The sequence below is a fragment of the Mobula birostris genome, chromosome 26, assembly GCF_030028105.1.
Source record: "Mobula birostris isolate sMobBir1 chromosome 26, sMobBir1.hap1, whole genome shotgun sequence".
NCBI lineage: Eukaryota > Metazoa > Chordata > Chondrichthyes > Myliobatiformes > Myliobatidae > Mobula > Mobula birostris.
Window position 1 is genome coordinate 45,233,745 of NC_092395.1, and position 19,390 is coordinate 45,253,134.

General features: G+C 35.7%; 1 protein-coding gene across 5 annotated transcripts in view; it reads left to right on the top strand.

Moving 5' to 3' along the window:
* Nucleotides 1–19,390, top strand: part of LOC140188421 (dipeptidyl peptidase 9-like) — a 117,650-nt gene that overhangs the window by 47,434 nt on the left and 50,826 nt on the right. For all 5 annotated transcript variants that reach the window (XM_072244679.1, XM_072244678.1, XM_072244680.1 and 2 more), the window contains one exon: nt 11,530–11,703. In XM_072244679.1, coding sequence (XP_072100780.1) covers nt 11,530–11,703 — 174 coding nt within the window. The remainder of the gene's footprint in view (nt 1–11,529; nt 11,704–19,390) is intronic.

Sequence of the window (19,390 nt, forward strand, 5' to 3'; positions counted from 1 at the left end):
GTGATCTTAAAGCATCTGAGCAAATACCATTAACTTTTGAAACAATATCAAGTCTTCTAGAGGAAAAACTTAATCAAAGATTTGCTGTGTTTGAAGAAGTTTTGAAGACGATTCAAAATGACATTAGATCGATTAGACGTGAAATTGATCAACAACAAACTAGAATTTCAGAACTGAATGCCACCGTTCGGCAGAGAGACCGAAAGATTGAAGCCATGGAAAAAAATCTAACTTTGACATCCCATATGCTGGAATGTTATAAATCCAAGATTATCGATCTCGACAACAGAACTTGCGGATAATCGGGCTTCCCAAAGATATCAAGACGGGTGATCCTACTAACTACTTCTCTCAATTTTTAATGGATGTGTTTGGTTCAGAAGTTTTGGAGGCTCCTCCATTGCTCAATTGCGCGCACAATACGTTGCGCCCCAAACCCTCCAGGAAACTTAAACCGAGACCCATTATTATTCATTTCCATTATGTTCACATTAAGGATCGTGTGATATGAGCTGCCCGGCGGAAAAGTATGATCGAGTTTCAAACTTCGCCTCGTCGAAGATTTTAGTCCTGAAGTTCTGAGGGAACCAATGGGTATCAAACCACAGATACCAGAATTTTATCGAAAAGGCCTTAAACCAGCATTGCTGCTCCCAGCACGTTTGAGAATAGTTTTTGCCAATAACTCACGTCGTCTGTTTAAATCTCCAGGAGAAGCTCAAAGTTTTCTTGACAATCAGTGTTCTTCTGCTCCGGACTAATTAATTGACTGTTGTTTTTTTGTCTTTGTTCTTGCTTGCTTGTTTTTTTATTAAAAAAAGGAAAGCTAACAACTGGCTTACAGCTTTGGATTTTTATAATCTGAGGGCTTTTGCCTTGGGTTTGTAGTGTACTTTTGTATTTTCGGATAAAAGTTTTCTTCTTTCTTTACTGATTCTGTTTTTTTTTTACTTTTAATTTTTCTGCTTTTGAGAGTAATTAAGTTGTAGATTCAGTGTTTGATTTTTCTTTCTTTGAAACTTTATTCGGGAAGTATTTGGCTTTTTTGCATCTTAAGATGGCGTCTTGCTTTCTTCCTCCCCTGGGACCTTACTTTTTGCGGTGCGTTATTTTCAAGTATTTGTGTCTGAAAAGAACTAACAATATGAATCGGCAATTGGTTTCATTTTTTTTTGAGATTTGAGTAAGAAGATAGTCTATGTTTGCAAGAGTTGTAATCTTTTTTTACATATATGGTAATTTCAGTTTCTAATTTTTTTGACTATGAGTGTTTTTTTTTAATGAAAAATATATATCTTTTGGGTTGCCTTCTGGAGAGATAGGGTTAGATTTAGCATTAGATTTAGTATTGGCCGTCTTTTGGCCTTTTTTCCGGGTTTCTGTGGGAGGGGGGAGGGGGTATTTTCATATTTTCATTTTTATTTTTAGTTTAGATTCTCCTTTCAAATGGGCTGACTCGATACTACTAAAATGTCCGAAATGTCACAACTTCCGGTTCCTCTTTGAATCTTTTTTCCTCTTCCGGGGTCATGAGTTTGTATTCTGGTTAACCCTTTGTGTACTGTATGCTCGATTTCAGTATTATGGATAAGGTTATTTTGTTTTTTGGAATACAAATGGTTTAAACCACCCAATTAAACGGTATCTTTTTTTTAAGTATTCCATAGCATGAGTGCTCATATTATCTTTGCATAAGAAACTCGTGCGGAAAGAGGATAATCAGCGGTTTTTAAGGTTTTGGAAGGAATAACAATACTATTCGAATTCTCAGGCCAAAGTGAAAGGTGTTTCTGTTTTTATAGATTCTTCAATTTCATTTGTGCATTATGAGTCTATTTCAGACCCGAATGGTAGATTTTTGTTTATTACTAGTTTGTTTTTTAACAAAAAAGTTGTCATGGTCAGTGTTTACGCTCCAAATGTTGATTGCCCTGAATTTTTTAGGCATCCCTTCCTAATTTAAATGATTATATGTTGATAATGGGTGGTGATTTTAACTGTTGTTTAAATCCCTCGATGGATTAGATCTATGTCTAATCAGGTACTCCCGAACAAATTGGCTACTCTTATCAATTCTTTTATGGTTGACTCTGGAGTTTCGGAAATTTGGAGATTTTTACTTCCCAAGGATAAAGAGTTTTCATTCTTTTCCCATGTATATCATCATCATTCTAGAATTGATTATTTTCTTATTGATTCACGTTTAATTCCATTTGTGATTGACTGTAACTATGATTCCATTGCTGTTTCCGATCATGCACCATTGAGATTATCTATTAAGTCAACAGATACATCTTCTAGTACTAGACAATGGCGGTTCAATACCACTCTGTTTCAAGACTCAGACTTTCTCAACTTTGTTGAGGAACAGATTGACTTATTCTTTTCAACGAATTTTTTGGAAGAAATTTCCAGCGGGGTATTATGGGATACTTTTAAAGCATATATCCGGGGACAAATTATTTCATATTCTGCTGGACTGAAAAAGTGAATTAATAATGAAATAATTATGTTGGTTGACAAGATTAAAGAAATTGACAGGAAATATTCTATTGCTCCGAGTAAGGAGCTTTATAAAGAGAGAGTTGAACTTCAAATGGAGCATAGTCTATTACTGTCATCCTTGATCAAAAATCAATTAGTTAAAACTAGGAGTCGGTTTTATATACATGGTGATAAATCTGGGAAATTACTGGCTAATCAATTGAAAACTGCTTCAGTTAAATGCCAGATCATTAAGATTCGTAAAAGCAATGGTACTCTGACGGTTGATCATGATGCGATAAACAAATCCTTTCAAGAATTTTATACTTCTTTATATCAATCAGAATTTCCTGATGACCTCACTATAATGCATGAATTTTTAAGGAAATTGTATATTCCGAAATTACCATCCAATGTACGTTTAAAATTAGATGCACCTATTACAGAAGAAGAAATTAAGGATTCTATTTCCTCGATGAATTCAGGTAAAGCACTTGGTCCAGATGGCTACACAGTAGAATTTTTAAAATCCTTTTCTACTATACTTGCCCCCCTTTAAGTGTCTTTAAGGATGCAGTATTTATAGGTAAATTACCACAAACTTTTTATCAAGCTTCTATTTCTCTAATTCTTAAAAACGATAAGGATCCTACTGAATGTGCATCATATTGCCCTATATCCTTGCTAAATGTGGATTCCAAGATTTTTTCTAAAATACTAGCAACCAAACTGGAGAAAGTATTGCCTCAAATTATTTCTGTTGATCAGACTGGATTTATTAAAAATCATTATTCCTTCTTTAATATTAGGAGATTAATGAATATTGTTTACTCCTCTTCATCTAGAGCTCCAGAATGTGTCATTTCACTGGACACTGAGAAAGCTTTTGACAGAGTCGAATGGTGGATGAATTAAAAGTGCAGATTGTTGTTAATGAATATGATATAATTGGGATCACAGAGACATAGCTCCAGGTGACCAAGGATGGAAGCTCAACATTCAGGAGGGATAGACATGAAAGAAAAGGAGGTGGGGTAACATTGCTATTTAGAGAGGAGATTAACGCAATAGATAGGAAGGACATTAGCCGGGAGGATGTGGAATCGATATGGGTAGAGCTGCATAACACTAAGGAGCAGAAAACGCTGGTGGGAGTTGTGTACAGGCCACCTAACAGTAGTAGTGAGTTTGGGGATGGTATGAAACAGGAAATTAGAAATGTGTGCAATAAAGGAACAGCAGTTATAATGGGTGACTTCAATCTACATATAGATTGGGTGAACCAAATTGGTAAGGGTGCTGAGGAAGAGGATTTCTTGGAACGTATGCGGGATGGTTTTTTGAACCAACATGTCGAGGAACCAACTAGAGAGCAGGCTATTCTAGACTGGGTATTGAGCAATGAGGAAGGGTTAATTAGCAATCTTGTCGTGAGAGGCCCCTTGGGTGAGAGTGACGATAATATGGTGGAATTCTTCATTAAGATGGAGAGTGACATAGTTAATTTAGAAACAAAGGTTCTGAATTTAAAGAGGGGTAACTTTGAAGGTATGAGTCGTGAATTAGCTAAGATAGACTGGCAAATGACACCTAAAGGGTTGACGGTGGATATGCAATGGCAAGCATTTAAAGATCGCATGGATGAACTACAACAATTGTTCATCCCAGTTTGGCAAAAGAATAAATCAAGGGAGGTAGTGCACCAGTGGCTGACAAGGGAAATTAGGGATAGTATCAATTCCAAAGAAGAAGCATACAAATTAGCCAGAAAAAGTGGCTCACCTGAGGACTGGGAAAAATTCAGAGTCCAGCAGAGGAGGACAAAGGGCTTAATTAGGAAGGGGAAAAAAAATTATGAGAGAAAACTGGCAGGGAACATAAAAACTGACTGTAAAAGCTTTTATAGATATGTGAAAAGAAAACGATTGGTTAAGACAAATGTAGGTCCCCTACAGACAGAAATAGATGAATTGATTATGGGGAGCAAGGACATAGCAGACCAATTGAATAACTACTTTGGTTCTGTCTTCACTAAGGAGGACATAAATAATCTTCCGGAAATAGTAGGGGACAGAGGGTCCAGTGAGATGCAGGAACTGAGGGAAATACATGTTAGTAGGGAAGTGGTGTTAGGTAAATTGAAGGGATTAAAGGCAGATAAATCCCCAGGGCCAGATGGTCTGCATCCCAGAGTGCATAAGGAAGTAGCCCAAGAAATAGTGGATGCATTAGTGATAATTTTTCAAAACTCTTTAGATTCTGGACTACTTAGATTCCTTAGTTCCTGAGGATTGGAGAGTGGCTAATGTAACCCCACTTTTTGAAAAAGGAGGGAGAGAGAAACCGGGGAATTATAGACTGGTTAGCCTAGCATCGGTGGTGGGGAAAATGCTAGAGTCAGTTATCAAAGATGTGATAACAGCACATTTGGAAAGCGGTGAAATCATCGGACAAAGTCAGCATGGATTTGTGAAAGGAAAATCATGTCTGACGAATCTCATAGAATTTTTTGAGGATGTAACTAGTAGAGTGGATAGCGGAGAACCAGTGGATGTGGTATATTTGGATTTTCAAAAGGCTTTTGACAAGGTCCCACACTGGAGATTAGTGTGCAAACTTAAAGCACATGGTATTGGGGGTAAGGTATTGATGTGGATAGAGAATTGGTTGGCAGACAGGAAGCAAAGAGTGGGGATAAACAGGGCCTTTTCAGAATGGCAGACAGTGACTAGTGGGGTACCACAAGGCTCAGTGCTGGGACCCCAGTTGTTTACAATATAAATGACTTAGATGAGGGAATTAAATACAGCATCTCCAAGTTTGCAAATGACACAAAGATGGGCGGCAGTGTTAGCTGTGAGGAGGATGCTAAGACGATGCAGGGTGACTTGGATAGGTTAGGTGAGTGGGCAAATTCATGGCAGATGCAATTTAATGTGGATAAATGTGAGGTTATCCACTTTGGTGGCAAAAACAGGAAAACAGATTATTATCTGAATGGTGGCTGGTTAGGAAAAGGGGAGGTGCAACAAGACCTGGGTGTCATTATACACCAGTCATTGAAAGTGGGCATGCAGGTACAGCAGGCGGTGAAAAAGGCGAATGGTATGCTGGCATTCGTAGCAAGAGGATTCAAGTACAGGAGCAGGGAGGTATTACTGCAGTTGTACAAGGCCTTGGTGAGACCACACCTGGAGTATTGTGTGCAGTTTTGGTCCCCTAATCTGAGGAAAGACATCCTTGCCATAGAGGGAGTACAAAGAAGGTTCACCAGATTGATTCCTGGGATGGTAGGACTTTCATATGATGAAAGAGTGGATCGACTAGGCTTATACTCGTTGGAATTTAGAAGATTGAGGGGGGATCTTATTGAAATGTATAAAATCCTGAAGGAATTGCACAGGCTAGATGCAGGAAGATTGTTCCGGATGTTGGGGAAGTCCAGAACGAGGGATCATAGTTTGAGGATAAAGGGGAAGCCTTTTAGGACCAAGATTAGGAAAAACGTCTTCACACAGTGAGTGGTGAATCTGTGGAATTCTCTGCCACAGGAAACAGTTGAGGCCAGTTCATTGACTATATTTAGAGGGAGTTAGATAAGGCCCTTGTGGCTAAAGGGATCAGGGGGTATGGAGGGAAGGCTGGTACAGGGTTCTGAGTTGGATGATCAGCCATGATCATACTGAGTGGCGGTGCAAGCTCGAAGGGCTGAATGGCCTACTCCTGCACTTATTTTCTATGTTTCTATGATATATTTGTTTAATACACTTGAGAAATTCAATTTTAGTCCGATATTTATATCTCGGATTAAATTGATGTACCTTACCCCTTCGGCTTCGGTATTTACCAATAATCAAAGATCTCCCTTTTTTTTTAGTTACTTCGTGGTACTAGGCAGGGTTGCCCTCTTAGTTCATTATTATTCGATATTGCCCTGGAACCTTTAGCTCCTGCTATTCGTGACTCACCTAATATATTTGGCATTACCTGCAGGAATGAGATACACAAACTATCACCATATGCAGATGATTTATTATTATATATCTCTAACCCTGAGAAATCTGTTCCGGCGGTTTTAGCTCTGCTTGCTCAGTTTAGTAACTCTTCTGGTTATAGATTGAATCTTAGTAAGAGTGAACTTTTCCTATTAAATATGCAGGTTCCCATTTATAGACATTCACCATTCAGATTGATTACTGATTATTTTACTTATCTGGATGTTAGAATTACTAAGAAGCTTAAGGACTTACTTAAATTCAATTTTTTACTGTTAATTAATCAGGTTAAACAATTGTATACTAAATGGTCCCCATTATCTTTATTACTGATTGGCCGAATCAATGCTATTAAAATGATTATTCTTCCTAAATTTTTATATCTATTTCAAACGGTACCAATTTTTATTCCTAAATCCTTTTTTGATACTATTGATTCTAAAATTTCCTCTTGTATATGGCAGAATAAAAATCCCAGATTAAGTAAAAAAAATACTTGCAGAAGCCCAAAAAAGACGGTAGTTTGGCATTGCCAAATTTAAGATTTTATTACTGGGCAATTAATATTCGACATTTAATATTTTGGACACAAGATTGGGATTTCATCCCATGTTCACAATGGGTAAACCTTGAATGTTACTCTATACAAAGGTTTTCATTGGTCTCTATTTTAGGAACTTCACTTCCCTTTGTTCTCTCTAAATTGAATAAACTAATGGTTAATCCAATAGTTAAACATACACTACGAATATGGTTTCAATTTCGTAAATTTTTTGGTTTGAACAAATTTATTTTATCAAACCCTATTATATCTTAATTTTTTTTTCCAACCTTCTGTTATGGATCAAACCTTTTTGATATGGAAAATGAAGGGTATAATATGCTTTTGTGGTTTATTCTTAGATAACTGTTTCTTGTTTTTTGAACACTTGTCCAATAAATGTAATTTGCCCAGATACCATTTTTGTTTTAGATATTTACAAATAAGAAACCTTTTAAATATTACGCTACCTACCTTTCCGACTTCATACTCAAATGATATCATGGAAAAAATTTTAGGTGTAAATCCTTTTCAGAAGTGTTTAATAACTATGATATACTTATGAAAATACAGCCAGGTATATTAGATAAAATTAAAAATGAATGGGAAAGGGAACTCCAGCTTCACTTACCTATAGAGAAATTGGAGAAAATTTTTCAATTAGTTAGCTCTTCCTCTATATGTGCTAAACATACGTTGATACAATTTAAGGTGGTACATAGGGCTGATATGTCTAAAGGTAAACTAGCTCGTTTTTACTCCCATGTACATCCTGTTTGTGACTGATGTCACTCTGAGGTGGCTTCTTTGACTGGTATGTTCTGATCTTGCCCTCTTTTGGAAAAATTTTGGGAAGATTTTTGATATTATTTCAACAGTTTTGCACATTGATTTACAACTTCACCCTGTTACTGCAATTTTCGGTTTACCAATGATGGAACATAGATCTTTATCCTCTTCAGCTTGTCGGACAATTGTATTTGTTACATTAATGTCTAGAAGATCCATCTTATTGAATTGGAAAGAGATCAATCCCCCTACTGCATTTCAGTGGTTTTCCCAAGCCATATCATGTTTAAATTTAGAAAACATTAAAGTGTCATTTTTGATCCTTTGGTTAAATTTGAAGAAACCTGGAAGCCATTTATTCAACACTTTCATTTGATGTAGCTTGACCTTTTCCGAATTCTTTTTATTAACCTAGAATATAAGGATAGAGGAGCGGAGTTGATGACATTAATGATTGTATTCAATGTAATATATTAGCCCAGCCTTGTTTTGTTTTGTTTCAATCAGTTTTTGGTTTGGTTTAGTTTAGTTTTTTTTTCTTTGGGGGTTTTTCCTTCTTGTGATTTTTTTTTTATTTTTCCTTTTATGATTAACTATATCGAGAGTTTGGGAGGTCTATTATACTTGTATTATTTATAGTTTTACTTGCATATGTCTATTATCAATAATGTAATTCCAATCTCTTTGTATTACTATTGTTACTATGTTTTTGAACTTGAAAATCAATAAAAAGATTATAAAAGAAAAGCATTGGCAGAACAAGGCAGGGTAAGCAGCAATTAAACCATGATAGCTGAGTTTCTTATTTATGTTGAATAGTCTTATATATTTTTTTGTCTTTTTTATTTTAAATTGCCAATCACTAATTCAATTAAATTTTCCAAGGACACAATATTTAATCTTTATTTTGACAATGTATTCCTGACTGGTGTGTGGTAACATAATACATATCTTAATGCGTTTTTGACTCCTAAAGACAATAAAAATGCTTGCCTATCTTAATTTTATTCAGCTACCTTTGAATAGGGAGCTTCAGGATTTAGATGCAGAAATAGTCAAGGGATGCCAATAATTTCTGAGTAAGGATGGAGTATGACTTTAAAGAAAATTGCAGGTGACGCTATTTCCCAATGTACCTGCTTCTTTTTCCTCCCTAGTTAATAGAAGTATCAACGCTGTTGGTTCAGGAGCTGCTGTCAGAGTAACCTCGCCAAGTAACTGCTGTCTATTTTAAAGCTGGCACATTTTGCCATCACAGTACATCTGTTATTAAAATGAACAGATGAGTTGAGTGGTAATATTCTTGTCATAGGTGTGAAACTAATGTTTTTCTTTGCATATATTGCCTTTTAATTCACCTGTACAGCAAGTCATAAATACGCATACACATTCAACATTTGAAATACAGAACAAGTCATCGAAAACACCTCCAGCACCTGAAGAAGGGCTGACAAAGGATCTGCTCATAAATCCATGACCTAATCTCTTTCCTAGTCATTGGAGTGATGAGCATATTTCTTGTATTTCAACTTTTTATGGTTCACTATAAACATACTTGGACATTGTTGCTGTAAGGATTGACTGCATAAAAATTGTTAAAATGTGAAGAGCATATTTGCAATAATAGTAATACTGTAGGGAATACTATCAAACCATGTTCAAATACTTAAAACTATGATCAAAACTAGTGAAGGATAATAATATAATCTCAACATATTCCACTTCTCACAAATTGTTAAACTTTGTCATCAAGTGCAGTAGATATTACTTGTTTAGTACAAAAAGTCATAAACTTGGGTCTGTGCATGATTTATCATCATGTGCTGTGTCATGACATGGGTGATCATGGTCTTCCATCTGTCTTTGAGATGTTCTAATAAGCTTTCCAAAACCATTGCCTCTCCCTTGATGTAACTCATGAATGTCATGAGCTGTTGACCGCAACTTTTTCTTCCATCAATTTTTCTTGTCACTGCAAGATGTTTGCACTTCTCTTTCTTCAGTTTCTGTCCCATAAATTTGAGCTGCCATTTCTTGATTGATGATATCAGCTCTCTTATTCTGGCTTTTTGAAACACTTTCTCATTTGTTACTCTGTTCTTCCACAATATTTTCATCGTTCTTCTCAAAAAACACATTTCTACAGATTCGAGTCTTCCCTCATTTTGCCTTGATATTGTCCAATATTCACTTTCTTATGTCAGTATGCAATGAGTTTCATACCCAATGAAATTGTTATTCTTTAGTATCTTGCTCAAATGCTCAACTGTTCTTTCAGTAATCCCAGTCTTTCTCCCAATTTCAATGTCAGCCCCACTGTTAGATGTTATGCTGTCTAAGTCATTGATGTTCTATTTTGTTTAATTGTTTCATTGCTCACTTTCAGTTTGCATTTTGGTATTTATTTCTTCCTTGTGATAACCATATATTCGTTCTTCTTGCAGTTGATGATCACTTTCTTTAACTTTATCTAATATTTCTTAGATTGCCAGGATATGCCCTCTTCTCATTATTACCGTCAAGGAGATGGTACAGAAGCCTGAAGACATACTCAATGTTTTAGGAGCAGCTTCTTCCCCTCCATCAGATTTTTGAATGGGCAATTAACCCATGTATACTACCTCACTTTTTTTTTGCTCTTTTTGCACTGCTTATTTAATTTTTTAAGCTATATGTAATTTGTATACTCTATATTTTTATGCATTGCACTGTACTGCTGCAAAACGAATTTCATGACATATACCAGTGATATTAAACCTGTTTATAAATTGCTTATTTCATGGTGCACTTTAGGTTACCATGTAAAAGGACAATTTTATGATCTCTTCCAGTATTGATGCACAACATTTTTCAATGCTTTTTGTGGATTTCAGTCACCAAGTGGGACCTTTGGAACAGTTTGCGCATTCAGTCATATTTCCCTCATCTTGGAATCATTGTATTGCTCAGCATTTTACTGTTAAGATAATTGGGAACCTGTTGTTTACTAATGGCTCTCAATTAATCACTTGAGGCAATGCCAGCTGGATTGACTTGTAAAATTTGGCAGATGCTGGAAATCCAAAGCAACGTGCACAAAATATTGAAGGGGCTGTACAGGTCAGGCAGAATCCAAGGGGATGAATAAACTGTTGACATTTTGGGCCAAGACCCTTCTTCAGAGTTAAATTATATCTATACTAGCAGTCAGAGGAGAAAATTAAACATTTTCCACTAGATTCCTGGTTATCAATATGCTTTTACGCAGAGGTTAGAACAGAATGAATAATGGCCATGTTTTCAATCAACTTTTTTTTCTTCAGTAGGGCTGTAATAATTGCACCTATTTGGATTCCCCAGATTGTTGGGTCATATCTAACAATTCTGTGAGGCCAATTGTCTTTAGATTTAGTGCTCTTTAGATCAGCCTGGCAGAATAATTTAATTCTCACAAGGTTAATTTGTGCTTTTGGCTTCAGATTGTCATTCTGTTACCTTTAATGTATAAGTAGCTGTATCTTGGTTCATATAATTTAAGTGCAGATGGCTTTCAAATTCCAAATTATTTTCTGCTACACTGTATTCAGCATCCTATCTATTGCTTTAATTTATTTATATGTGTTTTTGCAGACTGACTTGGGGAATGTTATGAGTAGAATAATTTAATATTGGTAAATCTTATAATTGTGGAATGTTATTCAGGGAATTGTTGCGGAGTTGATTTGTTTTGTGGTTATACAGGCCACGCCACACCATGGGATGTACTCGCGTGAAGAGGAGCTTCTGCGTGAAAGGAAACGCCTTGGAACATTTGGCATTACCTCATACGACTACCACAGGGATAGTGGGCTTTTCCTCTTCCAAGCTAATAATAGTCTTTTTTATTGCAAGGATGGCGGGAAAAATGGATTTAATGTAAGTACCAGGTTACTGGAGCTATTGAATGGTGGATCAGATTCCCTGATCTCTTACATCTGCATACACTGTGTACCTTACTTAAAGTAGTAGTGCAGTTGACTGCTTATTAATAGATTTTGTAGTGGAATTTACTTCTTGTGCCTTGTATTAAAGTTTTCAAGATATTGTGTCAGCTACAGAATTAACATTGCTGTGTTTTGTTGCTCCTGTATGAATCATTGAACATCAAGTCTGTATAAGGTATGGAATGAGAACAAAGAAAGCCAAGCATGAAGATAACTTAGAAAATTGTGCTGCATATTATCAAACCAGCAGTACAATTAACTATTGAGCTAGTGATAGGATTCCCACAATTGGACTCTGAGTGATAGAAGAATAATTATAATCAAACCTTCCTGCTAGATCCTATTAAGCAGTGGTCCCCAACCTTTTTTGCATTGCGGTCCAGTTTAATATTGACAATAATCTTGCGGACCAGCTGACTGAGGGGGGTTGGTCAGTCTTCAAGTTGGGTTAAACTCACCTCAACATGTCTTTTACAGTTGGAGTTGCCAACTTTCTCACTCCCAAATAAGGGACAAAAGTAGCAGTCAAATACGGGGCACTTGTGTTTACCCTGAGAAAGACTACCATGACCATGAAGCCTTGTGTGGGCACCTGTGTGCGCATGCGCGTACGTGCCGATTTTTTTTCCCCGCAAATTGGTTTTGGCTTAATCTTCCCGTCGACACTGTATGTACGTTATTTCTACTTTATATAGGCTGTGTATTTATCATATCATTCCTGCTTTTACTATATGTTAGTGTTATTTTAGGTTTTATGTGTTACTTGGTATGATTTGGTAGGTTATTTTTGGGGTCTGGGAACGCTCAAAAATTTTTCCCATATAAATTAATGGTAATTGCTTCTTCGCTTTATGCTATTTCGGCACGAAAGGGTTCCTTTTTAAATCTTTTTATTAAATAAGTATACAAAAGGTAAACCATATAAGCACTAATACACTGTTAGAAATTACAGGAGATATTAATACAGAAAAAAATTGATACAGACAGTGCAGTTTAAACATAAAATAATAAGGTAAATTAATAGTATACTAATTTTTTTTGTTGTGTATATATATATATATATATATATATGTATATATATATATATGTATATATATATATATATATATATATATATCAATAGAGAAAAGGGAAAAAAAACCCAAAAAAAACCCACCGTGCAACTAAACTAAAAGCAAAGCAAAGCAATGGGCTAACTTGGAAACAGGTAGAGTTAAAAAACTTAAAATCACGTCCTCAAAAACCCGACTTCCATTAAAAACAGTTTTTAAAAAAAAAGCAAGAAGGGAATATAAATATGAAACAAAAGAGAAAAAAAATTACATTAAATGAAAATATTGAATAAAACATCTCTAGGTCTGTTCAAATTTAAATGAGGAATCATAAAGATTACTTCTAATTTTCTCCAAATTTAAGCATAATATCGTCTGGGAGAACCAAAAAAGGTAGTTGGAGCATTAGGCTCTTTCCAATGTTGTAAGATACATCTTTTCACCATTAAAGTAAGAAATGCAATCATTCTACGGGCCGAAGGGGAAAGATTACTGGAAATTTTAGGTAATCCAAAGATAGCAGTAATAGGATGAGGGGAGATATTTATATTCAATACCTTTGAGATAATATTAAAAATGTCTCTCCAAAAAGTTTCCAGAGTAGGACAAGACCAAAACATATGAGTTAAGGAAGCTATCTGCCCCGGACATCTATCACAAAAAGGATTAATATGAGAATAAAAACAAGCTAATTTATCTTTGGACATATGTGCTCTATGAATAACTTTAAATTGAATTAGGGAATGTTTAGCACAGATAGAGGAAGTATTGACCAATTGTAAAATCTGCCCCCAGTCATCCACGGAAATAATAGAACCCAATTCTTGTTCCCAATCTGACCTAATCTTATCAAATGGAGCTTTCCTAAGTTTCATAATAATATTATAAATAATGGTCGTTGCACCTTTCTGACATGGATTAAGGTTAATTATAGTATCTAAAATATATGTAGGAGAAAGCATTGGAAAGGAAGAAAGTATAGTACTTAGGAAATTTCTAACTTGAAGATATCTAAAAAAAATGTATTCTTGATTAATTATATTTATTAGCTAATTGTTCGAAAGACATAAGGGAACCATCTAAGAATAAATCCAAAAACCGTGAAATACCCTTAGTCTTCCAAATTTGAAACGCACGATCCGTGAAAGAGGGAGGAAAAAATACGTTACCTAAAATAGGGATCACTAGCCCAAATTGGTTAAGATCGAAAAATTTTCTGAATTGAAACCAAATACGTAAGGTATATTTAACTATCGGGTTAGAAACCAGTTTGAGGCGTTTCAAATCGAAAGGAAGAGAGGAACCTAAAATAGAGCCAAGTGCATAGCCCTGAGCAGATTGTAATTCCAAAACTACCCATTTAGGGATGGATAGTGTATCTTGGTCAAGTAACCAAAATTTCATATGTCGAATATTAATTGCCCAGTAATAGAATCTAAAGTTAGGTAATGCTGAACCTCCATCTCTCTGTACTTTCTGTAAATGTATTTTACCCAGTCTCGAGTTTTTATTTTGCCAAATAAATGAAGAAATTTTAGAGTCAACTTTATCAAAAAAAGGTTTTGGAACAAAAATCTGTAATGCCTGAAATATATATAAAAATTTTGGCAGAATAAACATCTTAACTGCATTAATACGACCAATCAAAGTTAAATATAATGGAAACCATTTAGATGAAAGTTGAGTAATATGATCAATTAAGGGTAAAAAATTAGTCTTAAATAAATCTTTGTGTTTATAAGTAATTTTAATCCCAAGATATGAGAAATAATTATTAATCAATTTAAACAGAAAGTTATGATACAAGGGAAGTTGTTTATTAATCGGAAAAAGTTCGCTCTTACTAAGATTTAATTTATAACCTGAAAAAAGACTGAATTGTGCTAATAAATCTAAAACAGCAGGGATAGATTTTTGAGGATTAGAAATATATAGAAGTAAGTCATCAGCATAGAGTGATATTTTATGGGACTTTAAGCCCCAAGTTATCCCAATAATATTTGGAGATTCTCGAATGGCAATTGCAAGAGGTTCTAATGCAATATCAAATAATAAAGGACTAAGAGGACAACCTTGTCGAGTACCTCGAAAAAGAGGGAAAAAAAGTGAGCTTAAAGAGTTAGTACGGACCAAGGCCATAGGAGAATGATATAACAGTTTGATCCAAGATATAAATTTCGAGCTAAAATTAAACATTTCAAGCACCTTAAATAAGTAAGGCCATTCTACTCTATCAAAAGCTTTTTCAGCATCTAAAGAGATAACACACTCAGGAACATTTTGTGAGAGGGTATAAACAATATTTAACAGTGTGCGAATGTTATAGAAAGAGTAACGACCTTTAATAAAACCCGTTTGGTCTTCCGAAATAATAAAAGGGAGAACTTTTTCTAATCTGTTTGCTAATAATTTAGAAAAAATTTTAGAATCAACATTTAATAAAGGTATTGGTCTATAAGATGCACATTGAGCAGGATCTTTATCCTTCTTTAATATTAGAGAGATTGACGCTCTATAGAAGGATTCGAGAAGTTTACCAAGTTTTAATGAAGCCTCCAAAACCCTACCGAACCAAGGGATTAATGAAGGTGCAAAAAACCTATAAAATTCCACGGTAAACCCATCAGGGCCAGGAGCTTTCCCCAGGTTCATAGAGGAAATAACATTCTTAATCTCATTAGTGGTAATGGGAGTGTCTAGCATAGAAGACATATCCTGTGAAATCTCAGGGAAATCTAGGTTATCTAAAAAGTCATTCATATATTTAGAGTCTCATAGAGACTCAGATTGATATAAAGAATAAAAATCAAAAAAGGTTTGATTAATCTCTGCATGATCAAATACCAATCGATCATTTTGATTATAAATCTGATTAATTTGAGATTTAGTATAATTAGACTTCAATTGGTTAGCCAACAATTTGCCAACTTTGTCAATGTATACATAAAATTCACTTCTTGTTTTCTTTAATTGGTTTACAATCGAAGACGAAAGTAATAAACTATGTTCCATTTGAAGTTCAGTTCTTTGTTTATACAACTCCTCAGAGGGAGCTGTAACATATTTCTTATCAATTTCCTTAATCTTGTCCACAATGACCAGCTCCTCCTGCTTCAGCTTCTTCCTCAAAGCAGCAGAATACGAGATAATCTGACCACGAATATAAGCTTTAAAAGTATCCCAAAGAATGTTCACAGAAATATTCTCAGTGTAGTTGATTGTTAAAAAAATCAATCTGTTCATTCATAAAGTTAACAAAATCCAAGTCCTGAAGCAGCAACGAATTAAAACGCCATTGTCTATTATTTTGTGCATTGACCTGAATTTTAATAGAAAGCTTAAGTGGGGCATGATCCAAAATGGTAATAGAGTCATAATCACATTTAATCACTGAAGAGATAAGCCGAGAATCAATAAAGAAATAATCAATTCTTGAATAGGAATGGTGAACATGTGAGAAAAAAAAAGAAAAATCTTTTTCCTGGGGATGCAAAAAATGCCAGATGTCCGTTGACCCAGAATCAGAGAGGAATGAGTTAATCAAAGTTGCAGATTTATTGGGTGAAGTCCGTAAAGGAGCCGAACGGTCCAAAACTGGAGATAAACAAGTATTAAGATCTCCACCCCAGATCAATGAAAACTCATTCAATTTCGGGAACTGATTAAATAATGATTTATAAAATTCTGGACAGTCCATATTGGGTGCATAAACATTGACCAAAACTACCTTTTTATTAAATAGTAGACCACTAACCAGTAAAAATCTACCATTCGGATCAGAGATAATATCATGTTGTACAAAAGTAACTGAGGAGTCTATAAAAATAGAGACGCCTCGAATCTTAGCGTTAGAGTTCGAATGAAACTGTTGTTCCTTCCAAAATTTAAAAAAACGTAGTCTGTCCCCCCTCCGCACATGGGTCTCTTGTAAAAATAGAACGCGTGCTTTAAGTCTCCGGAATACTTTAAAGACTTTTTTCCTTTTAATAGGATGATTAAAACCATTAGTATTCCAGGAGACAAAATTAATAATAGACTCCATAAACCCTAAAGTCAACCCGCAAAAAAAGGATTGACGATAGGTTCGACCCACGAACCCAGAAAGGGAGCAGAACAAACCAGAGATAGCGGGAAGGAGAACGCAACCAATACTTCAGTAATGTAAGTAGCCCAAGAAGAAAAAAAACTAAAACGTGAAGCCCCTCCCACCACCCCCCATCCCATGACCCCAAGGCTAAATCTAAAGCAGACCCGCCAGAAAGAAGCAAGGACTAAAACTACCCCCATGACTTCCGATAGACGCTCACTAAAAAAAGTGTAAATATAAAAAAGATCAGCTGGTTATAAAACAGTAGAAGAATAAAAAAAGGTAGATCAATTAAGACAAGCACAATGTAAAACAGAGAAAAAGCCAGAAAATATAAAGAAAACCGTAACAGACCACAGATCCAATGATTAACTGAAAAAAAGAAACAAAATTATTAATATAAACTAGTTGGAAAACCTACAAAAAAAAGTACGTTTAAAGATTATGAAATGTAAGGCCTCAAAGGAAATACGCAAAATGATACTAAGGGAATAACCACCCATAATCCCCAAGGAAAAAGAAAGGAATGACACAGTTAGAAAAAAAGTTTGGCAACCATATTAATTAATCAAAAATAAACTTTTCTGCCCATATAAAGCAAACAAAAATTAAACCCGACAGATTCACAACCTCTGATCAAACAGAGATAGTGAAAAATTACGATTAAGATGTTGAAGGTGAAAATTGATCCAGATAACTCTGGGCATCCGATGGAGATTCAAAAAAACGGAAAGCTCCGTCAGGCGTGCGGATCCTTAAACGCGCTGGGTAAAGCAGCGCTGGTTTTAAATCCATCTTGGTAGAGTTCCGACACACAGATCTGTTACAAACCCGTTGATCCCGAATCTGTTTGCTGAAATCCTGCACAAATCGGAACTGAAGATCCAAAAAATCAATGTAACCTTTAGATCGAACAAATCGAAGCAGGTTCTCCTTGTCTTGAAAGTAATGAAAATGTAAAATGACATGCTGAGGTTTATCTGACTTAGACGAATATGATGGAACTCTGTGAGCCCGATCCAATAACAATGGTTGGTCAGGAAATACGGTAGGAAATGCATCTTTTAAAAGTTGAGAAAAAAAATTTATAGGGTTGTCAGATTCAGCAGCTTCACGAACACCAATAATTCGAATATTCTGCCGTCACATTCTGGATTCTAAGTCAGAGTTTTTAAAAGTCAGAAAGTCAAGTTTTTTCTTCATTATAGTAATTGTTTCTTCAATTTTCTCCATCTTAAGTTCATTTTGTTGCGTGGATTTTTGAAGATTAAATATAGCCAACTGATGTTCTGTGATGTTTGCATTTTATCGATTGAATCGGCAATTTTCTGGAAGTTAATTGAAATTCCCGCACGAATTAGCTCCTTTATAGAGGTTGATATCTCCCTTTGAATTAGATCCGATATAGCTTTCAGAGTCAAAGGTGGTTCAGTCGGAGGGAGATCAGTACCTTTCGGTCTAACCGGAGGTTTGCCGTCTTTCCCATTTTTTCCGTTCTTAGACATAGCAGACCTTAAAAGCATCCAAATATCAAAAAGCCCAATTTATTTCAGATTATTGTAAAAGTCGATGCCTTAATGGTTAGTTAAATATAGCTGATCATAGGAAAAAAAACTCAGAGGTGATGGAGCGAGTCAAGAACACGACTTCACTCCATGAGCTCTACCAGAAGTCCCCCGGCACGAAAGGTTTTATAGGAACGCTCTACCTTAGCGGGGGAAATACGGGACAAGGGCAGTCCCATATGGGACGAACCAACTTAGCTCAATATACAGGATGGCCTGGCTAATATGGGACAGTTAGCAACCCTATGTTCAAGTTAAACAGTGCGTGACAGGGAATGAGGAAAGGTGCAGCTGACTCATATAGTTTCTTCGCAGCCCGGTAGCACATGCTTTGCAGCCCGGTGGTTGGGGACCACTGCTATTAAGTAAGTCCTGGCGCATGGAATTGGAATTGGTTTATTATTGTCACATGTACCGAGACACTCTGAAAAGCTTGTCTTGCATACTGTTCATACAGATCAGGTCTTTACAGAGAGCACTGAGGTAGAACAAGGTAACAACAATAACAGAATGAAGAAAAAAGTGTAACAGCTACAAAGAAAGTGCAGTGTTGGTGAAGAATATTGTACTAGATCATAATAAGGTAGATTGTAAAGTCAAGCCAAGAGTCCATCTTTATGTACTAGGGAAGTATTTAATAGTCTAATGACTGCAGGATAGAAGCTGTCCTTGAGCCTGATTGTAGATGTGCTCAGGCTTTTGTGTCTTCCACCCGATGGAAGAGTGGAGAAGAGAGAATGTCCGAGGTGGGGAGTCTTTGATTGTGCTGGCTGCTCAACTGAGGTAGTGAGAGTACAGATAAAGTCCATAGAGGGGAGGTTGGTTTCCATGATGTGTTGAGCTGTGTCCACAATTGTCTATAGTTTCTTGTGGTCATGTGCAGAACAGTTGCCATACCAAGCCATTATGCATCCA